This window comes from Carassius auratus, chromosome 21 (assembly GCF_003368295.1).
Source record: "Carassius auratus strain Wakin chromosome 21, ASM336829v1, whole genome shotgun sequence".
Lineage (NCBI taxonomy): Eukaryota > Metazoa > Chordata > Actinopteri > Cypriniformes > Cyprinidae > Carassius > Carassius auratus.
In genome coordinates, this window is record NC_039263.1 from 16,496,606 (window position 1) to 16,520,367 (window position 23,762).

The 23,762-nt window shown below is 36.1% G+C and overlaps 1 protein-coding gene across 2 annotated transcripts; it reads left to right on the forward strand.

Moving 5' to 3' along the window:
- The first annotated feature begins 171 nt into the window (after positions 1-171).
- LOC113038706 (tumor necrosis factor receptor superfamily member 1A-like) lies at positions 172-23,587 on the forward strand. 2 transcript variants are annotated; one of them, XM_026196321.1, is made up of 10 exons: positions 172-412; positions 15,362-15,515; positions 16,639-16,767; positions 18,716-18,827; positions 19,130-19,251; positions 19,395-19,478; positions 19,710-19,747; positions 19,921-20,220; positions 20,409-20,445; positions 21,261-23,587. In XM_026196321.1, exons 1-10 carry the CDS (start codon positions 383-385, stop codon positions 21,548-21,550), a joined length of 1,296 nt encoding a protein of 431 aa, XP_026052106.1. In that variant the 5' UTR covers positions 172-382; the 3' UTR covers positions 21,551-23,587. The 2 variants fall into 2 exon arrangements, with proteins under 2 accessions (XP_026052106.1, XP_026052105.1); XM_026196320.1 differs by having other exon boundaries at positions 173-412; positions 19,392-19,478.
- The last annotated feature ends 175 nt before the right edge of the window (positions 23,588-23,762 follow it).

Consider the following 23,762-nt stretch of genomic DNA (forward strand, 5'->3'; position numbering starts at 1 on the left):
ATTACAAATGGCATAACTTGTATTAAAGAACTGTAGGAATGACCCCTTAGTAATACAGCAACCTACAAATCACGGCTCTTTCAGTGGTAGAGTTTTCATCACTCTGATTGGCCAGTGACACCGACGTCACATGACGTCACCGAACTCTGTCTAACTTTTTTTAACTTGACAATAAGAGAAGCCTCGCTTTACACCAACCGCGTTTCCACGAGAGAGCAGTCGAAAATGATTTGGTTCTGACAGGCCGCCAAACATCGGATGTACATTGATTTGTGTTGCCCCTTTGTTTTTTTAATAGTTTGTTTTAAAAACGTTTCCGGAGTGTAAAAGAGTCAAGAAGTAACGTTAGTTGGAAAAGTCGGAAAACGCCATCCTTTACAGGATGGATAAATCGACAACGATGAAACTCATGGTAAGAAACCTCATGTTTGTTGTTGGGGGTAACGTTAGTTTTGTTAAACTGTGTATATTTTTCAGAGTATTGCATAATTTCATCGTTCGTCTGTGTTTGTCGGACGCATGGATATGAATGTGAATTCCTGGTGTGATCAGTCATAACGCTCTGAATCCAGTCTGTTTGATTATGCGTTACTCAATCACTCAATCAGACTTTTCGATGCACATCAAGTGTATTTTATTAAAAACGTGCCGGTTTTTTCTTCTTTCTTTCTTTTTTTCTTTAATAACAGTTCGATCAATTTAGTAATTTCTCTGTTTTAATCTGATGTGAAAGGCTTGTGTTATCGCATTAATTAAAGTGGATAATGATAATGAACATTGTCAAACTGAACTGCCGCAGATATTTGATTGTGGTTCTGAGTTCAGAAATATTTATTAAAATATTTACAAATATTAACATGGTGTCATGCTTTTATATTGCGTTTTGATTTTATGATTAATATCAGAAAACTTCTTAATAGACACTTAAGAAGTAATTCAAGTCATGTGTGGTTTTGAAAGACATTGTGGAAATAAGTCTTGTACACAGTCTCAAAACTTGGTGAGTTGCCTACGTAGGCAACATTTTCTGCCATTCAATGCAATGCCTAAAAGTGCTGTCTAGCTAAGTTTTGAGACAGGCATAATGTGTAGTGTTTCAAGATCGATTATTATTATTTTTTTAATAAAAAATAAGAACTACAGAGATTAAACAATATTACTTTTTCAGGTTAACTATGATGCATGTATAACTATGTATACTTTTCGATACAGATTGAATTTCTTATGCATTTCAAATTTGTAAAAATAATGAGTAAAATGATCATTAGGCTCCAAAAAAAAAATGAATTACATATATTTTATAATTAATAGTAATTATATTGATTATTAGAAATAGTAGTAATATATTTATTTCAAATTAATGCAACACAGGCCTATATATATATATATATATATATATATATATATATATATATATATATATATATATATATACATTTATTTTAAACGTGTATTTATTAAGATGCATGTTATTCACTTAAGAATCAATGGCTATATATATATATATATATATATATATATATATATATATATATATATATATATATATATATATATATATATATATATAATTTGCAAATACTATTTGGGGTGCTGTTTTTAAAAGCCCAGCAAATAGTAGCATATTAGAGTGGTTAGGAGCATATTAGAGTAGAGTTGGTAGAGTGGAAATATTGGTTAAAAATATCTGCTTAACCAATTATCGATAATTTCCGGTAAAAACAAAAAAAAAACCTGTTCCCAGACTTCTCTTTTCTTATGACCCTTGCCTTGTGAGGGTTTTCTAAGAGAAGTGCCAGTGTTAAGCTTCCAAATTGAAAGAGCCATTCACTGCCCTTCTGTTGGTTTTTCCAGCTCTGCTCTGCCAAAAGTGGCACTATAAAAACGCTTCACTGACTGAATGCCTAGACTCACCTTTAAAACTTTCCCTCGAGTCTAAAGCCAAGCTCGGATCACACTGTGTATGTTTAACTTAAAATCACACCATTCCATTAATAAGCAGTATATTGAAAAACACAGGATGGTTCTTGCATTGAACTTAAGTGTATTTTGTATAAATGCAGGTATTATGTAATTATATACTCCTATAAAGAAGCAGATAATTAGTAAATTAGATAATGAAGTCACCAAAGGGAATGTTGGCCATATTAATTAGTAACTTTACAGTAACCGTTACCTCAACAACGTCTCTTTCCCATAAGTCCCAGGTAAACTCAGTCTCCTTAGAAGCCCATGTTTGTTTATTGAAATGACAGGGCAGCGATTGTTTGCAACATGACTGTTTATGGACGCTGTAAACTTTGCTAAGTTATGGGTCTGCTCTGGTTGGCTGGTCACTAGATGAAGATAGCTCATCCTTGCCAGTCTTGCATAGCTCAAACATTCCTGGGCCAGTGAGAGCGGATGGGGAGGGGGTGGACGGAGGCGTACGGCTCCCACTGTAAACTTCCTGTCAACACAGATGGCAGTAACAGGAATCAGATCTTTGTATACTTCTTTTCCACCCACAGTCACAAACATTTTGCATACAATCGTAGCAGGGGTCCCTGCTCTTGAAGTCTTTCCATTTTCTTCCTTTTGTGCTGGGGATCACAAACAGATGCATGTTGATTCTTTTCGCTTTGTGCACAGAATTCTCTCTCTTTCTCACTCTGTCTTGACTTTATTTTGCCCTCTCGCACTCCTTCGATGTTATCGGAGTGTGCTCTCCAGGGTGTGGGCATGGACAGGAAGTGTGCACGGTATCTCTCCGAGCGGCTCTGAAATCCAAACAGGACATGTGCTACATACCTCGGGATCCACAAGAAAGACTCCAGAGCGCAGTCGACATCCCGCTGCTCATTAGGAGCCTTTTAAAGCCACTTTCCACCGTCAGATGTTTATAGAATCCACATTTACAAGGAGACAGGAAGAGAGAAGATTGCGTGATGCAATTAAATGCAACACTCATTAACAGAGTAATCAGAATGATGTGAATGTGTGGGAGCCTGTGTGTGTTTTAGAAATCGTACTGTATCTGTTTCTTAGACTAAGCTGTAGATTACCCACAATAAACAAGGACCAGAAGTGTTTATACTAAGATGAGAAGCACATTTATCCTGCTCTCAAGCTTCACGGCTATTATACAAGAAAGTTGTTATGTTGAAGAGTAGTCGACATGAAATGCTTCAGGGAACTCTCCATTCAATTTATTTTAGTTTGTAATTAGTATGCATGGAGCTTTTAAAAATGTTTCAAATGTGTGTATTTTATACGGTTTTGTTTTATTTTAATTAGAGAATTTTTTTGCACAGTGATTTTAGGCTAAAATAATATGTTGATGATATGAGTAGTAGATGTGATGATGCTGCTAATAAGTTATTTGTCATGCCGAGGGAAATCGACATGAAATGCTTTGGGAATGTTGACTTTCATGCAATTTGACACTATCAGAAATGATTTTAAACAGCATTTTGCTAATTCTTGATAATTGATATACCTGCAACTTTTTAAAAATGTATAAAAAAAAAAAAAAAAAAAAAAAAATTATATAATATATATATATATATATATATATATATATATATATATATATATATATATATATATATATATATATATATATATATATATATAATTTGTATAAAAAATACATAAATTATTATAAGATTTTAAAAGTGCAAATATTCTGTAGTCTCTCAATTAATATAAGTAATACACATTTATTTGGCTTATATTAATTGCATTTTTAAATACTTAAATACTTAGTTTAAAAAGTGTTTTACCTGTTAAAAAGTAAATAGCACAGGTCCATTTCAAATGAATAAGGCAAACACTTATTTAAAAATGGTGAAAAACTTGGTGGTTTCATGACCTAAGATCTAGACATCCATAAAAATGTTAACCTTAAACTTAATGTTAAATAGAGAGATCATACAGTTATGTGAGTCATAAAATCATGTGTAAAATGTGCAGCTTATTCATCCTCCTTGTGACATGTGTTAAAGTCGTGTGGCTTTAAAAAGTTCAAGTAGTGGGAGGAAAAATGAAAGATTATCTGCAGTCGAAATGAAAGCGTCTTGATAGCGTGTGGGTTTGTGGCTAGGCTTATTTCATTTGCCATTTAGTTCGTCCAAGGAAAGACGAGGCATCTGTCAGTGTTTCTTTTATTTCTAAGGTGGCCACACCTTACAGGTCACTGCACCCAGATTCAGTGACTGAACGGGAGATGTGTTACATATATTACAATGCACCTGCTATTCAGCTACCCTTCTATTCAACCCCCATTGACTCCAGTTAAAACGCTAATAGTGTGCATTTCTGTGTGTGTGTGTTCACTCGTACCCCATATCCAGTGTCTTCCAACAATAATTTCCCATCCGTTCGACTTAAAATTGAACAGTCATTGGTCATGCTTCCTCCTTGAAAACAACACCCACACGCTCTTTTATTCTTATGTCTTCTCCTCCCATGATTCCACAGGTGAATCACAGATTGGGTAACTTGCCACTGTTGCAAACACGCTTGAATCAGGGTGTGTGCTTGCTTGTAGGAAATAAGATGAGGGTGTAATGTCTCGCTTAAGCTAATGGAGAATAGTGTCAGTTTGTAGCTTGGTCACACCTTGCAGATGTTTTCCATGTGCGTTTGCCGTGTGGATGGGAGTGTTAATGTTAAACCTTATCTTATTGATGTCAGGAGGCAAAGAGCAACTGTTAAGGTTTCTATAAATAGACAAAAGCACTACATGACAACACTATATTGATATTCCTCAGGTGCTCTGATTAGAGGCTTTTGCGAAATAGTTATGTAACCTATGTATTACCTATATTTTATTAAGTATCTTCATCAAATATATTTCTACATATCTTATTTAAAAAAAAAAATTTCCCCCCATAGTATTTTATTTATATATTTTTTTTTGCATAATGATTTTAGCCTAAAGACCAATCAAACATGCACAGACTCTATTACAATGTTTATTTATTTATTTTATTTTTTTGTTAGTGAATGCAGATTTTTTTTAAATGTCATTAAAATATACTTCAATATATTTGATCGACTTAATATATTTTTTATATATACTGGCTTGTATTAAATGAAAGGATATGCAATATTTTTTACACACTCCCTAATCCGCATTTGTATTTTATTTTATTTATCAAATTTTTATTTGAATTTACCTTGATTTTATTTTTTGATTTCTTTATTCTTTTTTTGTTTGTTTGTTTATCTTAATTTTCATTTAATAAATCACTAATGGTTTATTTTAATCATGTGAAACTGAACACTTTCCATCTTTAGAATTACTCAGGCTGACATTTGTGGATGCCTGAATTAATATTCACCTTGAATAGGTCAAAGAATGCATTCAGTGCAAAAAAAAAAAAAAAAAAAACTCAGCGTCCGGCATTGAACCTCCTGCTTGTGTGAGTGATGGGAAAGGCATTCAGCACAAAGCCTCTGTCTGATGGGAGCTCAGTGAGCTGAGGCTAGCTAATGAGTGAAGCAACTCAGCGTGGCGTTGGCCTAATGTCATGGGAATATGTTCTTCAAGCTTAAAATGCCATCCTACACAGTATATACCACTCTGCTGATCTCATCTCAGATCAGTTCAATAAACAGGTTGTTTATGCCAGGTTGTTTGTATTATTGCTGACGTAATTGATGCATGTTTTCCCTTTAACAATAGTCATTTAAACATTAACTAAAGGTGATTGTTGATCTCCAATAAAGTCCTTTTGAAACTTGTTCGACCTGTTTTTGATAATCAATGGGGCTGTCGTACAAAGAGAAGAGTCACTGAGTCATCCAGGCTTTAAAGCTTTTCATTGGATGGGACTTTGATCTGTGACGCACGGTCAAGCTATTTACCTCCTAAGGTTTCCATGGAAAGAGCTGCAAAGAAATGGAAATATTTAATGCTAATTAAAATAGGCATGGATGGGTAGAGTTTTTTTTTTTTTTTTACTCCGACTGTTTTTAGGATTTAACTTTTTTGACTCGTTCTGTGGCATGTTCTCATTTGTCCCACCTAATGAAGTTACGCTACCTTCAAAAAAAAGAAAATGCGTCTTAATTTAGGTAAATCGAATATAACGTAATTAAATAAGTTCAGATGTTCTGCTTGGGGAGCCTAAACCATTAATGCAAGACACGAAGCATGCTATCTAGGGTATTCAAAAACATCCAAATTTGTTCGGGAAGAAAATAAGGAATGTGAATTGGAGTTAAACTGTTAGCCAGACGTTTTAATGTGGATGGACACATTTTTAGTTAAGTTGGTGTGAACTTCTAATTTCTCTCACCGGTTGTACCTCTTATATTGCGCAGAACCGCAGAAGTGGTTTTACACAGGAAGTGCACTATAAATCACAATTTTCTTTTTTTTTTTTAATTCCTTTTTTGCTTTCATCGTCTTTGTCTGTCTGTCTCTCTCACCCTCTCTTCCTCTTTCTAAAGGAAAGAGATTAGGACAGTCCTGTCTGGTCGCTATTCACTGCGCTCTTTATTAACAGAAGACAGAAAAGCCACAGGAAATCTGAAATGTGGAAGGCTGTGCTGTCGTGGCTTTCTGGGCCTATTAATATCCTCCCACGCACACTACGGACAGCAGGCCACCCGCCTGATCTCTGAGGCTGAGGGTTCGGTCAAAACCCCCCTCATCACCTCCACAGGACTGAGAAATCACACTTGTTTGGATGAAGGTTTGAGAATGTGCGGGTCGAAAACATTCAGTATGTGGTTTGGGGTCGTGATATAACTGGAATAGTTGCGAAACTTGACGTTAACACTTTTAGGAGAATGTATTGCTTTATTTGAAGGATTAGATGCTTGGTAAATCATTGTGAAGCTAGTTGTCACCAAAAAATTCATAGTTTTTTCCCATTAAAGACATTGTGTGTGTGTACGTGTGTGTGTGTTTGTGTGTGTGTGTGTGTGTGTGTGTGTGTTTCTGTGGCCCAGCATGAAGCTGAACTCCAAATGAAGCCTCCACATTGTCTGACTGTTTCCTGTGTTCCCCAAGAGGAGCCATTTACAGCTTTTCACACGCTCATACCCAAGATGCTAGTGTGTGTGTGTATGTGTGATTGCACATGTGCTGTGGTTTAGGTAGATTTCACGAGTTTCAGTATGCATGTGACTTGGGTATTACATCAAAAGGGCAGCTGTGGTGTCGATGAAGTATGCAGTGTTTTGAAAGCAATTTTGCATATGTTGCAGAGCTGTATGTGTTTGTGACCTCATTCCTGTACATTTATTACAAAGGCGAAACATCGCCACATCGAATCATCTGATATGTTTGAGTTGTCCCCCTTGCTGGAACAGTTTTATGGCAGTTAGTACACAGTTTGATGCAAAATGAGATATAAAGAAAATTCATGATATTGAAATATAAAATAGTAATAATTTGTGTGTGTGTGTGTGATATATATATATATATATATATATATATATACACACATACACACACACACACACACGCACGCACGCGCACACAAATAAATAGTTTAATATAATAAAATATTATATATTATTTTGTATTATATACTATATTATTACACTAATAAATCTAATGTATAATTGTTTAATAAATACAATACAAAATTGTAAAATGTTTTCTTCTGCAAGGATGCATTAAATTGATCTAAAGTGACATTAAAAACATATAACAAAAGATTTCTATATTAAATAAATGCTGTTCTTTTAAACTTTCTATTTATATATATATATATATATATATATATATATATATATATATATATATATATATATATATATATATATATATATATATATATATATATATATATATATATATATATATATATATATATATATATATATATATATATATATATATATATATATATATATATATATATATATATATTTTTTTTTTTTTTTTTTTTTTTTTTTTTTTTTTTTAATCATGAAATGTCTTCAACATTTATGATAAGAAATTGTTCTTAATTTCTGAAGGATCATGTGACATGACTGCTGAAGGCTTCTGAAAGTTCCACTTTACCATCATAAATCGATTTAAAAATAGAAAATGTAATATATTGTTCATGCAGGTGCCATGCGTTTAAATCAAGTTTGCAGTGTTTCTGTGCTTTGCATTTTTCCATATAAACCATTCTACTCTTTCGAGAGCCTGTATCTTTGTGCAGCATGTTCATCATGTGCATCCTCTCAGTATAATGCATAAAAGACTGGAATCTGCAGATAATTTGAGGCACATGATTCCACAAGGTTCCTGTTCTGGACCGCTGGAAATAATGAAGAATGGTGTGTCGTCCCTTAACCGACAGCTCTGATAATAATCATCTCTTAAGTACAGGGGGAAAAAAAACTCCTGCCCGTCTGTCAATTCCAATCATCGTGCATAATGAAATGCACTGTACAGCATGTAGTACGGATGTAGCCCTAATTGAACACGTACACACACGCGGCAAACGTCAATGACTGACAGGCTTATCGTACTGTAACCTCAAACAATAAAACCTGTGAGACCCTATTGTCAACTGGCCAAGAAGTGTGTGATTGTGACAGTGATAGACTTACAGCTGCCCGTCCACATGTGAAAACAGGCACTTTTGAACAATGAAGATTTCATGTTCTCGGCTAATAGTTTAGAGCTGGCAGCGAGCATTATAAACCCAATTGTTTAACAGTAGCAAAGGAAGCCAGCACACTTAGCGCTTTCATTCAGGCCAGAGGTTTCTTTGAACTGTTGTGTGCTCTGGTTGTTAATCGTATGCCGCCACTGGCATTAACCGGTTCATTCATGAGCTCTTGTGTGACCACTGCTCTCAGTTAGGTTTACTTTGGTGGTCTGCCATTCAAACAAAACTTATTCATTCTTTCTCTGCATTCATATATATATATATATATATATAAATGTATATATGTATATATGTATGTATGTGAATGGCAGAGAAAGAATGAATACGTTTTATATTTATCCTATGTAAGACTTCTGGTTTATGTCTCTCTTCCAACTCTATCACTTGAAACTTTCTTTCTGATATCTGCGATACTGCTATTTTGTTGAACTGCAACTTGCGTTCACATCATCTTTACCAGCAATTACTTGCATATTTAACAATTATTCACACAGACAGAAGGGAAAGGGCGTCCCCTCCGTTCCGAACGCGCCATGTTGGAGAGCTGCCAGAGCAAAGTGATTGTGGGTTTGGAGGACTCTCATCTTGGAGGTTAAGGTTACCATGCTGGTCTATGTCCTGACCACCTATTACAGGCCAAACCCTACCGCAGGCTGTCTGGACGCTGCGAGTGTGTGTGTGTGTGTGTGAGCGTTTCCTGCTAATTTGTTTGTGGAGGATGTTCTGTGAGATAACTGAAATGCACAAGTTTGATTTGAACCGAGCGCAGACCTTGAAGTCTGAACCAGATTTTCGCTGCTGTTTCCTCTGTATAAATGAATTGCCTGGGAAAGCCGGAAGCAAGTTTGCGTTGAGTTTGTTCTGGTCTTATCTTAGTTTTAACCGGTCATGCCTACCGGGTGACCTGCATCCCTCAGCTACGCTTTTGTCATGGTTCACCAGTGGTTTATCGGGATAGTCTTGAAGCACTGATAATAGAGACAATAGTTCACTTTTAGCAGCGCTAGCTAATAAAAGCCAGACCACCGGTCCACAAAAGCATTTTTCAGACGAGATTAGTTTTCTAAACAACGTTTGAGTTACAATTCTTAGCATAAGATGTGTCTTTTCATGTAATTATTCAGACAGGATTCGATTGTAGTTTTTACTAAATTGTATATATTTGGGTGCTAATGTCTTCTGGATGTTTGTATCACAGAATCCAATGAAGTAAGCATGACTATGTATGGAATATAAGTTTAGATATTTTGTAAGTACATGATCTGCTTTTATTAAATTTCAATTCTTTTATATTGAAAGAAACTAGTTTAGGGCTCAAAAATAAGGCCTAAGTAAGTTCTGGTCGGTTTATGAAACTGTGACTTGCACAATAGAGTCAGCACTATATTGGATTTTATTATTATTATTGTTTTTAATTTATGACTATATCTTAAGTACACACATTAGTAATGTTATGCTATGCATGCTGTCGTTATTTTATTTTATTTTATTGCTGTCTTAAAACTTATCATTTGATGAAGAAAAAACTAAATGTGTGTGGGCAGAAAAAAAAAAGAGTAAAATTAAATATTACAATGAGAAATTAAAAATAAAAGATATGAAATGGTATAAAAAATAAAATTGTAATTAAATTATAGTAAAAAAAAAATACAATAAAAAAATCGTAATACAATTAAGATGAATTAATTAATTGAAAATTAAGATGGTAAAAAAATAAAAAAAGACACTTTATTTTTTTTTTTTTTAGATATGCTTAAAAATAAGATTGTTTTGAGGTCTAAGCAACAAGGAACTCACTGTATTTGTTACTAAAATCTTCTGAAGGTGTGGCTATAATTGCAGAAGCACATCAAAACATTTTTTTTCCACTTCAGTAAGTCATGACGTGTAATGTTTAATGTTCCTTGTTTGTTAATAGTTTCACTATGAGCTGTCAGCAAGAAAGCTGACAAGTTAGTTCTAGTGCAGCATTTGTATCCAGTGATTCACCAGAGCTGGAATGTGCAGACACAGGAAGTGATGTCACTGCCCTAACAGCCTTCCCATCCGTGCCTCTCCAAAGTAAAAAACAAAAAACACCACCTGTCCTGGGATCAGACGACTCTCCATGGAGACGTGGAGTTTCCATAGCATTCACACACACACACAAACACAGTCAGGAAAAAGTTTGACTGCTTTTTAACAAGCGCTTGGCATAGATGTCTGTCAGACAGGCTCCACTGTCATTGGTGGGTGATGTCATTGGTAAATCAGCGAACTTTGACCCAGATGGGTTTGCATGTGCCGAGGAGGTCCGGAACAGGTGTCGGACATTAATGCAGCTACTGATTTTTCAGGCTGCAGCAACTGATACGTGTGCTTTTCATCCCGTCTGGGAAAATTCAGCCTTTGCGGTATATGTGTGTGTTTGGGTGCAAAAGAGCGAGTACTGTAGCTCATTAGTGTGCCTTTTAATGTTCCACTCGTCTGAATGGTTTCAGTGTGTCTAGAGTCAAGAATGTCTCTTCTTTCACTAGTCGTTCCTCGCCGCCATGCCTTCCCATGCGCCTTCCCTGCGTTCTGCGCCATTTCTGGGCTTCTCTCACACTCCGTCTTTTGTATCTGTCCCCCTTCTCCTTTTCTTTTCAAATTCCTCCAGCGCTCCATAGCCGTCGCTCTCTGACCCCACCTCCCGGCGGCTGCGTCTAAATGGTGCGATTGTGCGTGTGTGTGCATGTGAACGTCTGTGGAAAGTCTGACGTGAGCGCGGAGAGAGTGTGGCTCGACAGCGCTGCTCAATCCAGGAAACTCCCTTAGAACAACAAGGCATGGCTGACATCCAGAGAGCTCCACTGGAGCCAAAGTTAGTCTCAGACTTCCCTCCAACACACACACATACTCGCTCAAGAAACTCTCACACATGCATTCGGTTCGCCCGCACTAATTTCATTGTCTCGAGTGGTTTTACTGTCTGTGTGGACACTCAATGGCATCTCGATTCCCCTGGAGGCTGATAGACTCAATCCGTCTTCCAACAAGAAGATCATTGTACCCTCCTCCGACTTCCAAACATTGCATCTCCAAGCCCGAATTGAGTCTCTGCTCTGTTTTTGAGTTGATTTACTGCGGCCGTTGTGATATTTCAGCCATTAAAGATGGATTAGCGTTCCAATCTGTGGTTTGACAATGCAGTATTTGTTGAGACCCTTGTTTTACTGGTTGTTTTGCACACTATAACATGTATCACCATATTCTCTAATACCCCTGGTCCTCTGGTGTCTTAATGCAGCTGTTCGGCTCTATTTGATACTAGTTTACAAGTAGCATTCTGCTGTTCTCCTCTGCGGTATGTCTTCTCTGATTGCTCGACTGTTTTGGAAACCCTGTTGCTATCTTACAAGTATTAGTACATAATATTACACTGTCAACATTTGAAATTTTGCTGTTGCAGTTTGTCACCGGCAGTGTAGCTTAACTTACTGACTAAAGACAGTGAAAGGAATTAAATTAAAGACTACTGTATAGCATGCTAGTTTTGCTGTGTAGTATGCAGCATGCAATTTTTGGCATGCATAGAATGCGCAGAAGATTTGCACACAAAATTTTTTTTTAATAAGTACAGTACTGCACTGTATATAGTCCCAAAATACAATGTACTCAAAACTTACACTTCCATTAAAAATATATTTTTTTTATTACAATATGAACGTATTCAATTGATCAAAAGTAACCACAAATACATCTAGAAACATTTCTCTTGAACTTTCTAATCATTCATAAACCCTAAAAAGAATGATGGTTTCCAAAAATGAAAGCGGCTGTTTCCAACATTGAAATTAAAAAGAAATGTTTCTTGAGAACCAAATAAGCATATTTGAATAATTTCTGACGGATCATGTGGAATAATGGCAAATTTGTAATATAGCTTTGCAATCACAAGCGTAAATTGCATTGTAAAATATATTGAAATATATTTAAAATTGTAATAATTTTTGCAACTTTACTGTTTTTGCTACTTTTGGGATCAAATAAATGAGCATAATGAGCATTAGTAACTTTTTTAAAAATGTATTATGATCATTTTTATTGGCTCTTTATTCGAATGGTCTTCAGTTTATGTTTTAATTCAAAAAGACTTTTAGATGGTATTTTTAAATATTCAGTGTCATCATTTGAGACAACAATGAAGCATGCTATTATTATGATCTGTACTGTTTCATTTACACTTTTCACAAATAATATACAGTGCATTATTCTTTTGCAAACACGTAGGTCATTCAGAATTCAGCGTGATTGTCACATCCTGCATATTTATGAGCATATTAAAATGCGAACTTCCATATTTATATATCAACAACCATTCAGAATTCATCAACTTGGCCTGCCCTTAAAAAACAACAGTGCTCATTCATTATATTGGTAAACAATGGTTAATCATATTAAAATAGTTCAGTGTTTGGTTTCAATAGTTCGCTTTTGTGCAAATTTCCAACCAGCATCATAAAGCAAAATCGCTCTCCTAAAATATTTGTACATCAAGCTGTGATTTTAGAAGTTTACCATCTGTTTATTACTATCTGATACAATTTAGCAGTTTAAATGACTAATTATATTTATATTATATTATATACTACTGAGAAAAGCAGCACAACCCTACTCTCCAGATAGAGCCGTGAAGTTTCAGTTAAATGCAAATTGTTCACGAGAAAAAGAGGTGTGTGTGTGTGTGTATCAGAGCACATCCATATGGTGAATGAGTGTCTAACAGACATGTTCAAAGAAGGCCAATGTGTGTGGGAGATAAAGAGAAGTAGAGGCAAGGGTTGTTCTTTCTATGTATGTGTGTTAAAGAAGAAAAGGATTGTGATGGGGTGGTTGCTTTTCATTCTTTCTTTGTATGTGAATGTAAGTAAGTCAAATGAGAGAAAAGAAGAGATATTTGGGGGTCGTTGTGTGCAGACAGAGATGTGTGTGTGTGTGTGTGTGTGTGAGGGAGTCAACAGCAGCTCTGTATGGACTATGCATGCGGAGCAGGGGTCTTCTACTTCAGACGAGCACTTTACTCGGTCCCTGAGGCACCCCTTCTTTCTTCTCCCTCTTTTCAGCATGTCACAATGAGAAGGCCTCATTTAGGACTAAACAACACACTTTAGAGCAGCCACTTCAAATGACCCAAATTCTCCCAGACACACAACACCACAGCCATACACCTCAGTGGCAACTCTACACCACCGGCTCCATCTATCGGCCTACATTTCCCATTATCCTCCGAGACAAAAAGACAGAGATACCGAACTGACTGGCCATTGACCAGCATTGGGAACATTTGTTCATAGTGCCGTATTTGATGTTAAAAAGAAGCACTTTTGTAGCATTTCCCCCTTAAAGTCCACTTATAATGTTAGTTAAGGTTGCTTGCACCAAAACAGTCCTAATTTAGTTTTACATGACCATTTCCCCCAGACTGTGTTCCAGTTCATCAGGCTGTTTTTGCTACTGTACCTTTAAGAGTTTAAAATTACCATGCAGTTTTGCTACAGGGCAGCATGCATAATACATGTTTATTAAAATATCTGTTGTACACGTGCGGTTTTAAATATGCATTGTCATATGGACAGTAAGCCTTTACCGGTAATAAAAACGTGTTGAAATGAAACCCAAAGTACAAAAAAAGTAGAATCAATTGAGTTTGAGTTACTACCACTGATGTAGTTTATTCAATGGATTCAACAAACTTGAGTTTAATGAATGGTTAATTAAACCAATAAATCATAAGAATTGTCTAAATGACTTGTTTTGTTATTCCCTTGCCTAAATATGTATATATTATATAACTAGTTGCTTTTCATTTGCATTTAGCATTATTTCACACTGCTGTCGGTGACCCTGTCAAACTTACTTTCTTCCCACCATTTAAGAAACGTTTACTGCTATTTCCATGGATCCCACAGCACATTTAGATTTCTGTGTATGTGCGTCTTGTCAGGGTAGGTTGTTTTGTTCGGGTCCAGGAAAAGACTCTCTCCTGCTCTGTTAATTTGCTTTGCTCTGCAGATGTGCACATCAGATGGTTTGAATTAAATGCTAGATTGTTCGCACAAGGTCAGCTATGAGAACTCCGAATACCTCTCTGTTTGCCTCTGGAACTGAGAAAGAAAGGCTAAATGTGTGTGAAAGAGCACGACTGCAGCCGTGTGAAAGTATAAAACTGGTATTTCTCTCTTATCTGCTGTTCTTCCCAGACTTTTTTTTTTCTTTTTCTTGTGTGCCTCCACAGCCCCATAAGAAAAGCTCAAATCCCTTTTCATTAGCAGCAACTGCAATAAATTATTAATTCAATTTAGCTAAAACATTTAACAAGTCCCTTGCAGCCGGTGATATTTGTAATGTTAACAAGAAGATCTGATGTGTCCTGAAGTGCTTATGACTGTAGTAGTTTAATTTAACTGTATTTCTAATTAGTTTATGATTTATTTTTAAGTAATTGTTTTTTTAGTAACTGAATACATCAATGTGTTTACAAAATGCATTCAATATGATAAATATATTAATCTAGTACAAACTAACCTAATCCTAATATTTTTCTAAAATATTATAAATATTTTTATTTTGAATATTTAATTCATATTTTCTGTTTTTTTTTTTTTTTTTTTTTTTTTTTTTTTTGATTTAACAAAGCAAAACCAAAATATTTCCAAGTACCAACTGTCTGGGATACATGAATGCAAGTCATCGTGAATGCAAACTGAAAAATCTCTCTCTCATATCTCTAGGTGATTATTATCGTTACTTTGATTCATGTGGGTCATGGAGCGGCAGAGCTTGGGTTTGCAGGAGACCTCCAGAACCGCACGGCCAGACAGCTGAACTGCATGGAGAACCATGAATACCCTCACACCGGCTTCTGCTGCAAGAACTGTGAAGCTGGTAAGTAGCAGTGAAGATCCATCTCTGACGTTCCCTTCAAACCGTGAGAACTTCCCTTGTAAAGGCCAGTATTATAAACACAAATGACTCAACTCGCTCAAAGCAAAGTAAATTAAAGCATACACTGGTTTTCAAGATGTTTAAAATTGCTTTCCAGGCCATGTTGATTAGGCACTGACAAATTAGGCATCTGTCAGTGTTGCTATTAAGAGTATTTTTCTCTGATGAAAGTTTGAACGGGAACAAAATGGTTATTTTATATTAAAGTCTTCAGTAGCCTGAAACTCAAAGTGTTCTTATTTGTAAAACTCTTGTTCACCATAGAGATGTTTCTGTTAAGAGATATTGTAAGGTTTGTGTCGAAGGAGGTGTTTCGGAGATCTAGAATGAAAGGAATGGAGGTCTGTGTTTAGCTCTCTGCAAACATAAAGCGCACACGAAGAGCAGCTTAAATCCCCAAACCGCCTGATGGGAATTAAACACAAAGTATACATTTTGGAAATATAGTGTTGGGAATTACAGTGAGAATATGTGGAATGTAATAAAACTGTTCATTTTTGTATAGTTTGTCTAATAAGCCTATGATAATCTCAGGATGGTTTCTCATTACCATGGTAAAACCATATAAAACTGAAAATATGAGATAATTTAATATATATTATACAAATAATGGCATGAATACACTTAAGAATAGATTCTTGAAAAGAAAGTTTATTATGTATTTATTTTTTCATGAGAAATGCAAATTATTAATTTAATACTGGATAATTGGTGTCATATAAAAAATGTAATACTGTGACAAAAAGGTGCCATGTATTTTAAACAGGATTTAAATTTGCATAAAACATCTTTTCTGTGGTCTTATTGGGAGAAAAAGGTTACTTAATGTATTTTACTTGATGCATTTTTCATGCGAGTAATGCCAAGTAATATTTTAATACTAGATCATTGGTGTCAGCATATATACCAATGCAAATCTTTGGCCAAATGTTACATTCTGTGGTCTTAATTATACAGTTACTTTAAATGAGTTTTTATTTTAAACACAAACTGGTTCCTATTCTGTTTTTTTCTCCAAATACTTTAGATCTAATGTCTGTCACATTGTTTTTTCCATTCACAGGCACTTATGTGAAACAAAAGTGTAGCGGTGACCAGGAGAAGGGCATTTGTGCTCCGTGTGAGAGGGGCACATATGCCGAACACCCCACGGGCATGGATCAGTGTCTGCAGTGCAGCCAGTGCCACAGAGGTAACAATCTCCACTTTCCTCTCCAAACCAGTCATTTAGTCAACATCGCAATTAGATGTTTGTAAAAGGCAAGGCCAGATCTGTCTCTTGTAGTTGTTTAAAGTAAGTGTTTATGTGTCAGGCCTGTGACTGGCACTTAGAGGTACAGAAATCTCAACCCTCTGCTTTTGTAATTGATTGTTGAGTTTTCCAGTAGACAGCCATCTGTAGTCTGCACTGACTCTCCGGAGAAGCAGAGCACTCAGGAATGTAAAATTTATACATCTCGAATGAATAATGGAACACACATGGTCCTTGGCATGCTGGGAAGGTAGCAACGCAACCCATCGCTGGTGACTACTGGACAAACAATTAACTTCTGAATATGCAGTCGGAAAACATAAATTAGAAAAAACAAAAATTCAGAATCGCTTTTGAACAGCATGGAAAAATGTGCGGCATACAGTGATCTCCAAGTGAGAGGGAACATCTAAAGCACATTGAACCCATCAGAGAAATCCCGTTCTTCTGCAAAGCTATTTAGTATGTCTCTGGTTCCTATGAAGTCAAAGCCATCCATTAAAGTGCTGTTTATTTTGATTGGACAGCCACATTTACCGTTTATTAAATCATTTTGATTTACCTAAACACTCTTTCCCACAAGACCCTACTGCTTGTTCAGATCCAAACTCTGTTGTAAACACTACATGTTCGTATAAACAAAATCTCGCTCGCCCGTTTAGACAATGATCCTCCCATAGGATTCTCAAGAGGACAGGGACATAAGCAGGCCCCATGAATAGAGCAGAGTCTAGTGTTTCCTGTGCTGGACACCTCGCTCCTGGGAATCTGATCTCCTAATGTTACACGTCCTGGGTGTGGCCCCACTCCTCTGTTCTTTCACTAAACATTTGTGTGTGTATGAAAGACTGATCCATCCTCAGGTTTATGCACACCTTTGTGTATCTTGTCCGGGTTTGTGTATATGCTTGTGTTTTAGGATGATGCAGGGCATGCCTGTATCATGTGGCGTCTTGTTCGATATCAATTTTGCACAATTAATCACTCCCAGGTTAGCCCTTCTTCCTGCTGAGTCACGAGGGTGTGTTGATTTAAGACTTTCCATGCAGTTCTTTCCATGCAATATCTGCGTTCTCTGAGGCAGGTATTTGTTGTACTAAATGTCAAGTGACTTAAACTGGATCTGTATTGACTGAACATTTGTCTAATCATTCATTTAAACACTGAATGACTTTCTTTCTTTCTTTTTTTCATCCAATTTTGGACTGAATCTGGATCAGGTTCTGGATTTATCCAAAACGTAAATATCTTATTTTACCCTGCAGAGGTGCATTTCAGATATGAAATGCATAAATTTAATTTAGATGGTTTTAGCAGTAATACTCTGAATCTTATTTTTATGTACATTTGGATTGACTCTAGATTACATGAAATGTATATAATTCATTTAACCTTATAGGTGTGCATTTACAGTCTTCTTGGGCAGATATTGATTTTAAAATGCATACTTTTTTTTATTATTCTAAATTTGGATTAAATCTAGGATCTGCATTTACAGTATGCAGACATTAACCCTTCAGAGGTCCATTTAGTATTTTCTCTGAGACAGGTGCTAGCCTAGTTGAAACGATAGTGTATATAGAATTATTTTTCAAATCTAGATGTGGATTAAATCTAGCTCTGGATTATTCTTGTAGCATCTGGATTGATGCAATCATTCAGTTCACCCTTACAATGTGTGTTAAGACTTTCTTTCTCTTCCAGCTGTTCTCGGAGGCTAATGTTAGTAGTAACAGATAAACACTAAATCGTTCTCCCTGAATCTAAATCAAATCTGTATTGATCCAGCATTCATGTGTGTTCCATGCGTTTTCCGAGGCATTGTTTCTCTCCCACTTTCTTCATCCTTCCCTCCCTCACTTTTTTGCTTCTCTTCCTCCTTTAACAGATCAGATCATGGTTGCCGAATGCACCAGAACAAGCAACACCAAGTGTGAATGCAAACCCGGTACCTTCTGCCTCCCGGACGAGCCCTGTGAAGTGTGCAAGAAATGCTCCAAGTGAGTTCCTCCTTTCCTCTGGAACGTGCTCTTCCCTTTTGACCTCTGATCTGCAGCACAACACCCAGATGAAAGCTCTGACACTCCCACCTTCTATTCTCTTAACCTTTCAGCCCCAGCCTCTGCTTTAGATCTCCAAATCCAATGAGTCAGATCCCTTTCCCACTGATTCACTCTCTCCACCTTCAACCCCTGAGGCTATTACTGTGCTATTCATAATGACAATCATTTAAAGACTCCTATTTTAGGCCTTTGGCATCAGACCTTTTCTAAAAGGCATATTTTTGACCGTGGTTTTGCAGGTGCAAAACTGATGAGGAAGAAGCGATCAGCTGCACTGCGACATCCAATACAAAGTGCAGGAAGAAAAGCTCTCCTCAGCCAACGGACAAGCCTTCGGCATCAAATAACTCTGTTACCACAGGTAAGACAGGCAAATGCATAAGATTTTTTTTTTTTACTTGAAATAAGAAAGAAAGTGGCTCAAACTTGACATTAATAACACTATATCATGCAATCATGAACAGAAGGAAATATTTAATTTAATCTTCTTTTCTTTTTCAGCAGTTGGTATATCAGTTTTAATACTGATTGTAATAATTGCAGTTGGAATGTTTATCCTCCATAAGAGATGCCGACGTCGAACAGTCGGTATGTTAAAAATCCTTTTTTAATCCTTGTATTTAATAACAATGCAGTGCCGTTGTTATATATGTATAAGAAGTATATGAAGACTTTTATAAACAATCATAGCACATTGTACAACAATTAATGCCTTCATAGTATTATGGCATAGATCTGCAGAGAAGCAAAAGTACTTGTATTGAAACTGCTTTAAATATATATTTATTATGGGCCTAATTGCTATCAATTTTATTTCAGACCCTCCTGGTGATTGTGAAAAAGCGAAGCTTCCTATTGTAAGTGTTTTTTGGCTTTTTATGCATTATTTTGATTCGTTAGATGAATTCGGTTAATATTATGCTGATGCTGCAGATAAATGTGAATTTAACTTTAAAAAAGAAACATAAATTATTTTATTAATTAAATGATATAAAATAAATACATTTTTGTTGTTCTTGACGTCACTTAGGATGAGCGTTCAAGATCAGAAGAGGACCAAGAGAACAGCCGCAATGCTGTATTAGAGAGGGAAGAGGGGAAACGATCCGAGTCCCATCCCTTGTTGACACAAGTAACGCAGGAAACCAGCACCAAGAGCATACCAGTGGAGGATGAGGACCGGGGATTGGGCGACAGCTTGCCAAACACTACCAGCTCTTCCCAAACCAGTCTATCTGCCCTCCCTCCTCAAGTCTACAATGAGGAATCCCCACAACCGAGTCCCTCAGCCCTGAGACAGACGGAGACCGTTACAGAGCCATGGGCACGGGTTAGTAAGAATCGGGACCAATCACACTTTTTGGATCAATCACAGAGTCATTAACCATCAAAACACAGTAAAATGCCAAGATAGTGCCTTCAAATGTGTGGGAAGTTCCCTAGCAGAAATCTTAATTTACAAAAAATTTAGTAAATTCACAACAATGCAAAACCTGATTTCTTCTTTTTTTCTTATAGGATGATGGTCCTCCCAGGAGACTTGTTCCATTAATTGGTAAGATATTATTCTCTCAGACACAGTTTTTTAAGAATACATAACTATAATATGACAACAACATTTCTTGGTTTATATTGAGTAAATGTGGCCAGACATCACAGTGTTGCGGTTTATGACTTCTTTGTAAAAAGATTAATTAGCAGAGGGCAATAGAAAGATGTGTTGTTTATTTTCTTCCTGTTTTTTAAGTGCACAAATGTTCTAAAAACAATAATTGAATCTAAAGAAAAATGTCAAAAAGAGACCATTCAAATGGTTTTGGGTTGGTCAGATAAAAAAAAATATAATAATAATAAGTCTATTATTCTCACCAGAGCTGCATTTATTTGATCAAAAATACAATAAAAACTGTAATACTGTGAAATATTATTACCATTTCAAATAACAAGTTTCTATTTTAAAATGTAATTTATTCCTGTGATGTTAAAGCTGAATTTTCAGCAGTCATTACTCCGGTATTCAGAAATCATCTAACATGCTGAGTTGTTGCTCAAGAAACAATTTCAGTGTTGAAAGCAGCTGTGCTGCTTTAGTTTTGTAGAAACTGTGATAGGATTTTCAGGATTCTTTTAAATAAAAGGATTAAAAGAAAAGCATTTATTTGAAATAGAAAATGTTAAATGCCACGAGTGTGACTTTTATCATCCGTGTTTAAAATAATTATTAATCTAATTCTGTATTTGAATTAATCCTAACCTTAATTACAAGTACAGAATGCACCATTTTCATTTAATATAATTGGTTCTTTTCAAGTTCATTTTCCAAAAGATCCATTAGACCTGTTCTGAAGTCTTATTGCTCTGATATAATAGGTGAGGAGGAGTCTCTAAGCAAGAGTTTCGACCTGTTTGACACCCTGGATGTGCGGTACCACAACAAGTTTTTCCGTAGCATCGGCGTGAGCGACAACTCCATCAAGGTGGCCGAATCACAGCACCCTGTGGACAAAGTCTATGAACTACTGCGGGTTTGGATGCAGAAAGAGGGCCTGCGGGCAAACATCAACACATTACTACAGGCTCTGCTAGACCTGGACCAGCGGTATTCAGCAGAACACATCGCCTCCAAGGCTGTTGAGCGAGGCTACTACAAATATGAGTGATGTCTCTTCAAGACTGCAGATTATTTGTTGAGTACAAGAACTAAGTAATGGAGAGGTGTAAATTCATTTAGATTTCTCCCCAGTGGGTCTGTGGGTCTCATGGCATGGACTTGATGTCCTGTTATGGAGACTTTGGAGAATCTCCTCTCTATAGCGCCCATGTTGGGTTTAGAAGCCAACACTGAACCTTTTTTTAAGGATTTACACTGGCTAGCAGCAGAGGGCGATGTGTTCCCTCTCAACCGTGCATTGTATTGTTACTTGATGCACTGGCCTCAGGCTTTTAAACTACAGGTTGGTGCAAAGCCTACCTATAGATGTCATTAAGCCAAATGTTCAAACTAAAACAAGTGTATTAAGTACTGACAGGCCCAATCGGAAGATGTTCACAAGATTCACACTACATGTAGTCATATTTCTGCAGTGAATCACTTCTATTCTTAGCTTCAAACCTTGTTAAACTCTGTTACAAACGAACAAATATGCTTCAAGATGAGTTTAGAACTTGGTTCAGGATGAGTTTTGGATTTCAGACGTATATGTCAACAGTTTAGAGTTTCAATTGAAGTTCAGAACATGGTTCTTTATGGGTTTTTTTTTTTTTATTATTCCAGAATATCTCATAGTCAGGCTGCCCCTGAATTCTACCAGTGAAAGGTGACCCTTCTTCATCTGTTTGGTGCGAGGACGAGATGTTTTTCAAACTTATCGACCTTTCCTGCCTGTTCCGTTTTCCTCGTTTATATTTAATTAAGTGATATATTTATTTGTTTTGTTTATACAAATTATTATTTATACCGGTTACCAATATTCATCTACAGTAAGTGTTCCTGAAGAATTTATCGTGACTGAGATGTTCAACAGACAAATCCTTCTGGTCCTTTCACAAGCAGATTTAGTGCCATCTTCAAATAGTTTTCTGTAGCTAAGGCGTTTCTGCATTTACCCCGAGTGTGTCGCCTACTACAGACACATCGTTTCTTTTATATGAATCACAAAACGTGTCCTTCGCTGTGGATTTTGTAATGGTGTTGTCCGTTAACGTTGTTCCGCGGGTTGAACTAATATTAAGGATAAGGAGGCATTTCAAACTTCTTCTCGCTGTTCTTGTTTTATATGCGGTAGTGCACAGGTACGTGTTTTAGATAGTTAAAAGATGAAGGAAATTTATGTTCATCCACAAACTGCTTACAGTTGAATTGCCTTTTGTCTAGTATGTAAATAATTGTCAAGAATTCTATTAAACGAAACTAATAGATATATATTTATGGAAGCCCTAAGAGCACAATGTAATGGGTACTGCCTAAAAACCCAATCGAAGGAACAAATTGAAATTTAAAATGAACAAGCAAGAATAGATATTATCTAAATAAACATGGCTTCTTAATTCATTTACGTATCAGTAAATGAACTGTGACGTCTGACTCGGCTGTATAGCTATGTAGCTGTATCGGCGTATGAAATATATTTTCAGAACCGATCTCAGACCAGCTTCACCTTCTTACAGACTTGTTGGAGTTAAAGCTAAAATGAGTTCAGAACAAAATGGCTCCCCCTGCCTTCCACATGTAATTATGAAATTGTAGAGCTATCGTTCAGTGCAGGCACTGCCACCTATTGACATAGAGTTGAATAGCAAGAGAAAAACCTGCATCAATTTCAAGGGACTTTTTTTTTTCCACATCTTCACAGCCTTTTCTAGACATCTTCCATCTTTTTGCACTGAATTTAACGTTTAGTGTCTCTTCAGATGTAGGTGCAGGAGTTTTTACCTCTGAGCAGTTCTCTGAGTTTTTGATAATTTTTTTTTTTTTTTTTTATTGCAACTCCACGTTGTTTCTGCCTTGACGCCTAACACAGACGCATGCCTCAGTGTTCACTCTTGCTTCATTTTCTCAATATCTCTCTATGAGTAGAAGTTTTGTATATTTTTTTCCCCCTTAGACAATTGTTTGCTCGTTTATGAATGTAAAATGTTTGCTGTTGCAAAATAGATTTGTGAATGTTTGTTTTGAAAATAAAGTTTTAAAAAATTAATGGCGTTATTGTGTTTAATATTTATTATATACTAATAATTTCTAAGCAATTTTGCAATCAATCCCTTAATCTTTTAAAATTGCCTTTTTAATTAATTAATTTTATTATAATACTGTATAGCCTAATACTAAAGAATTTACTCTGAAATTAACTGAACATGGAATTTAGAGCCACA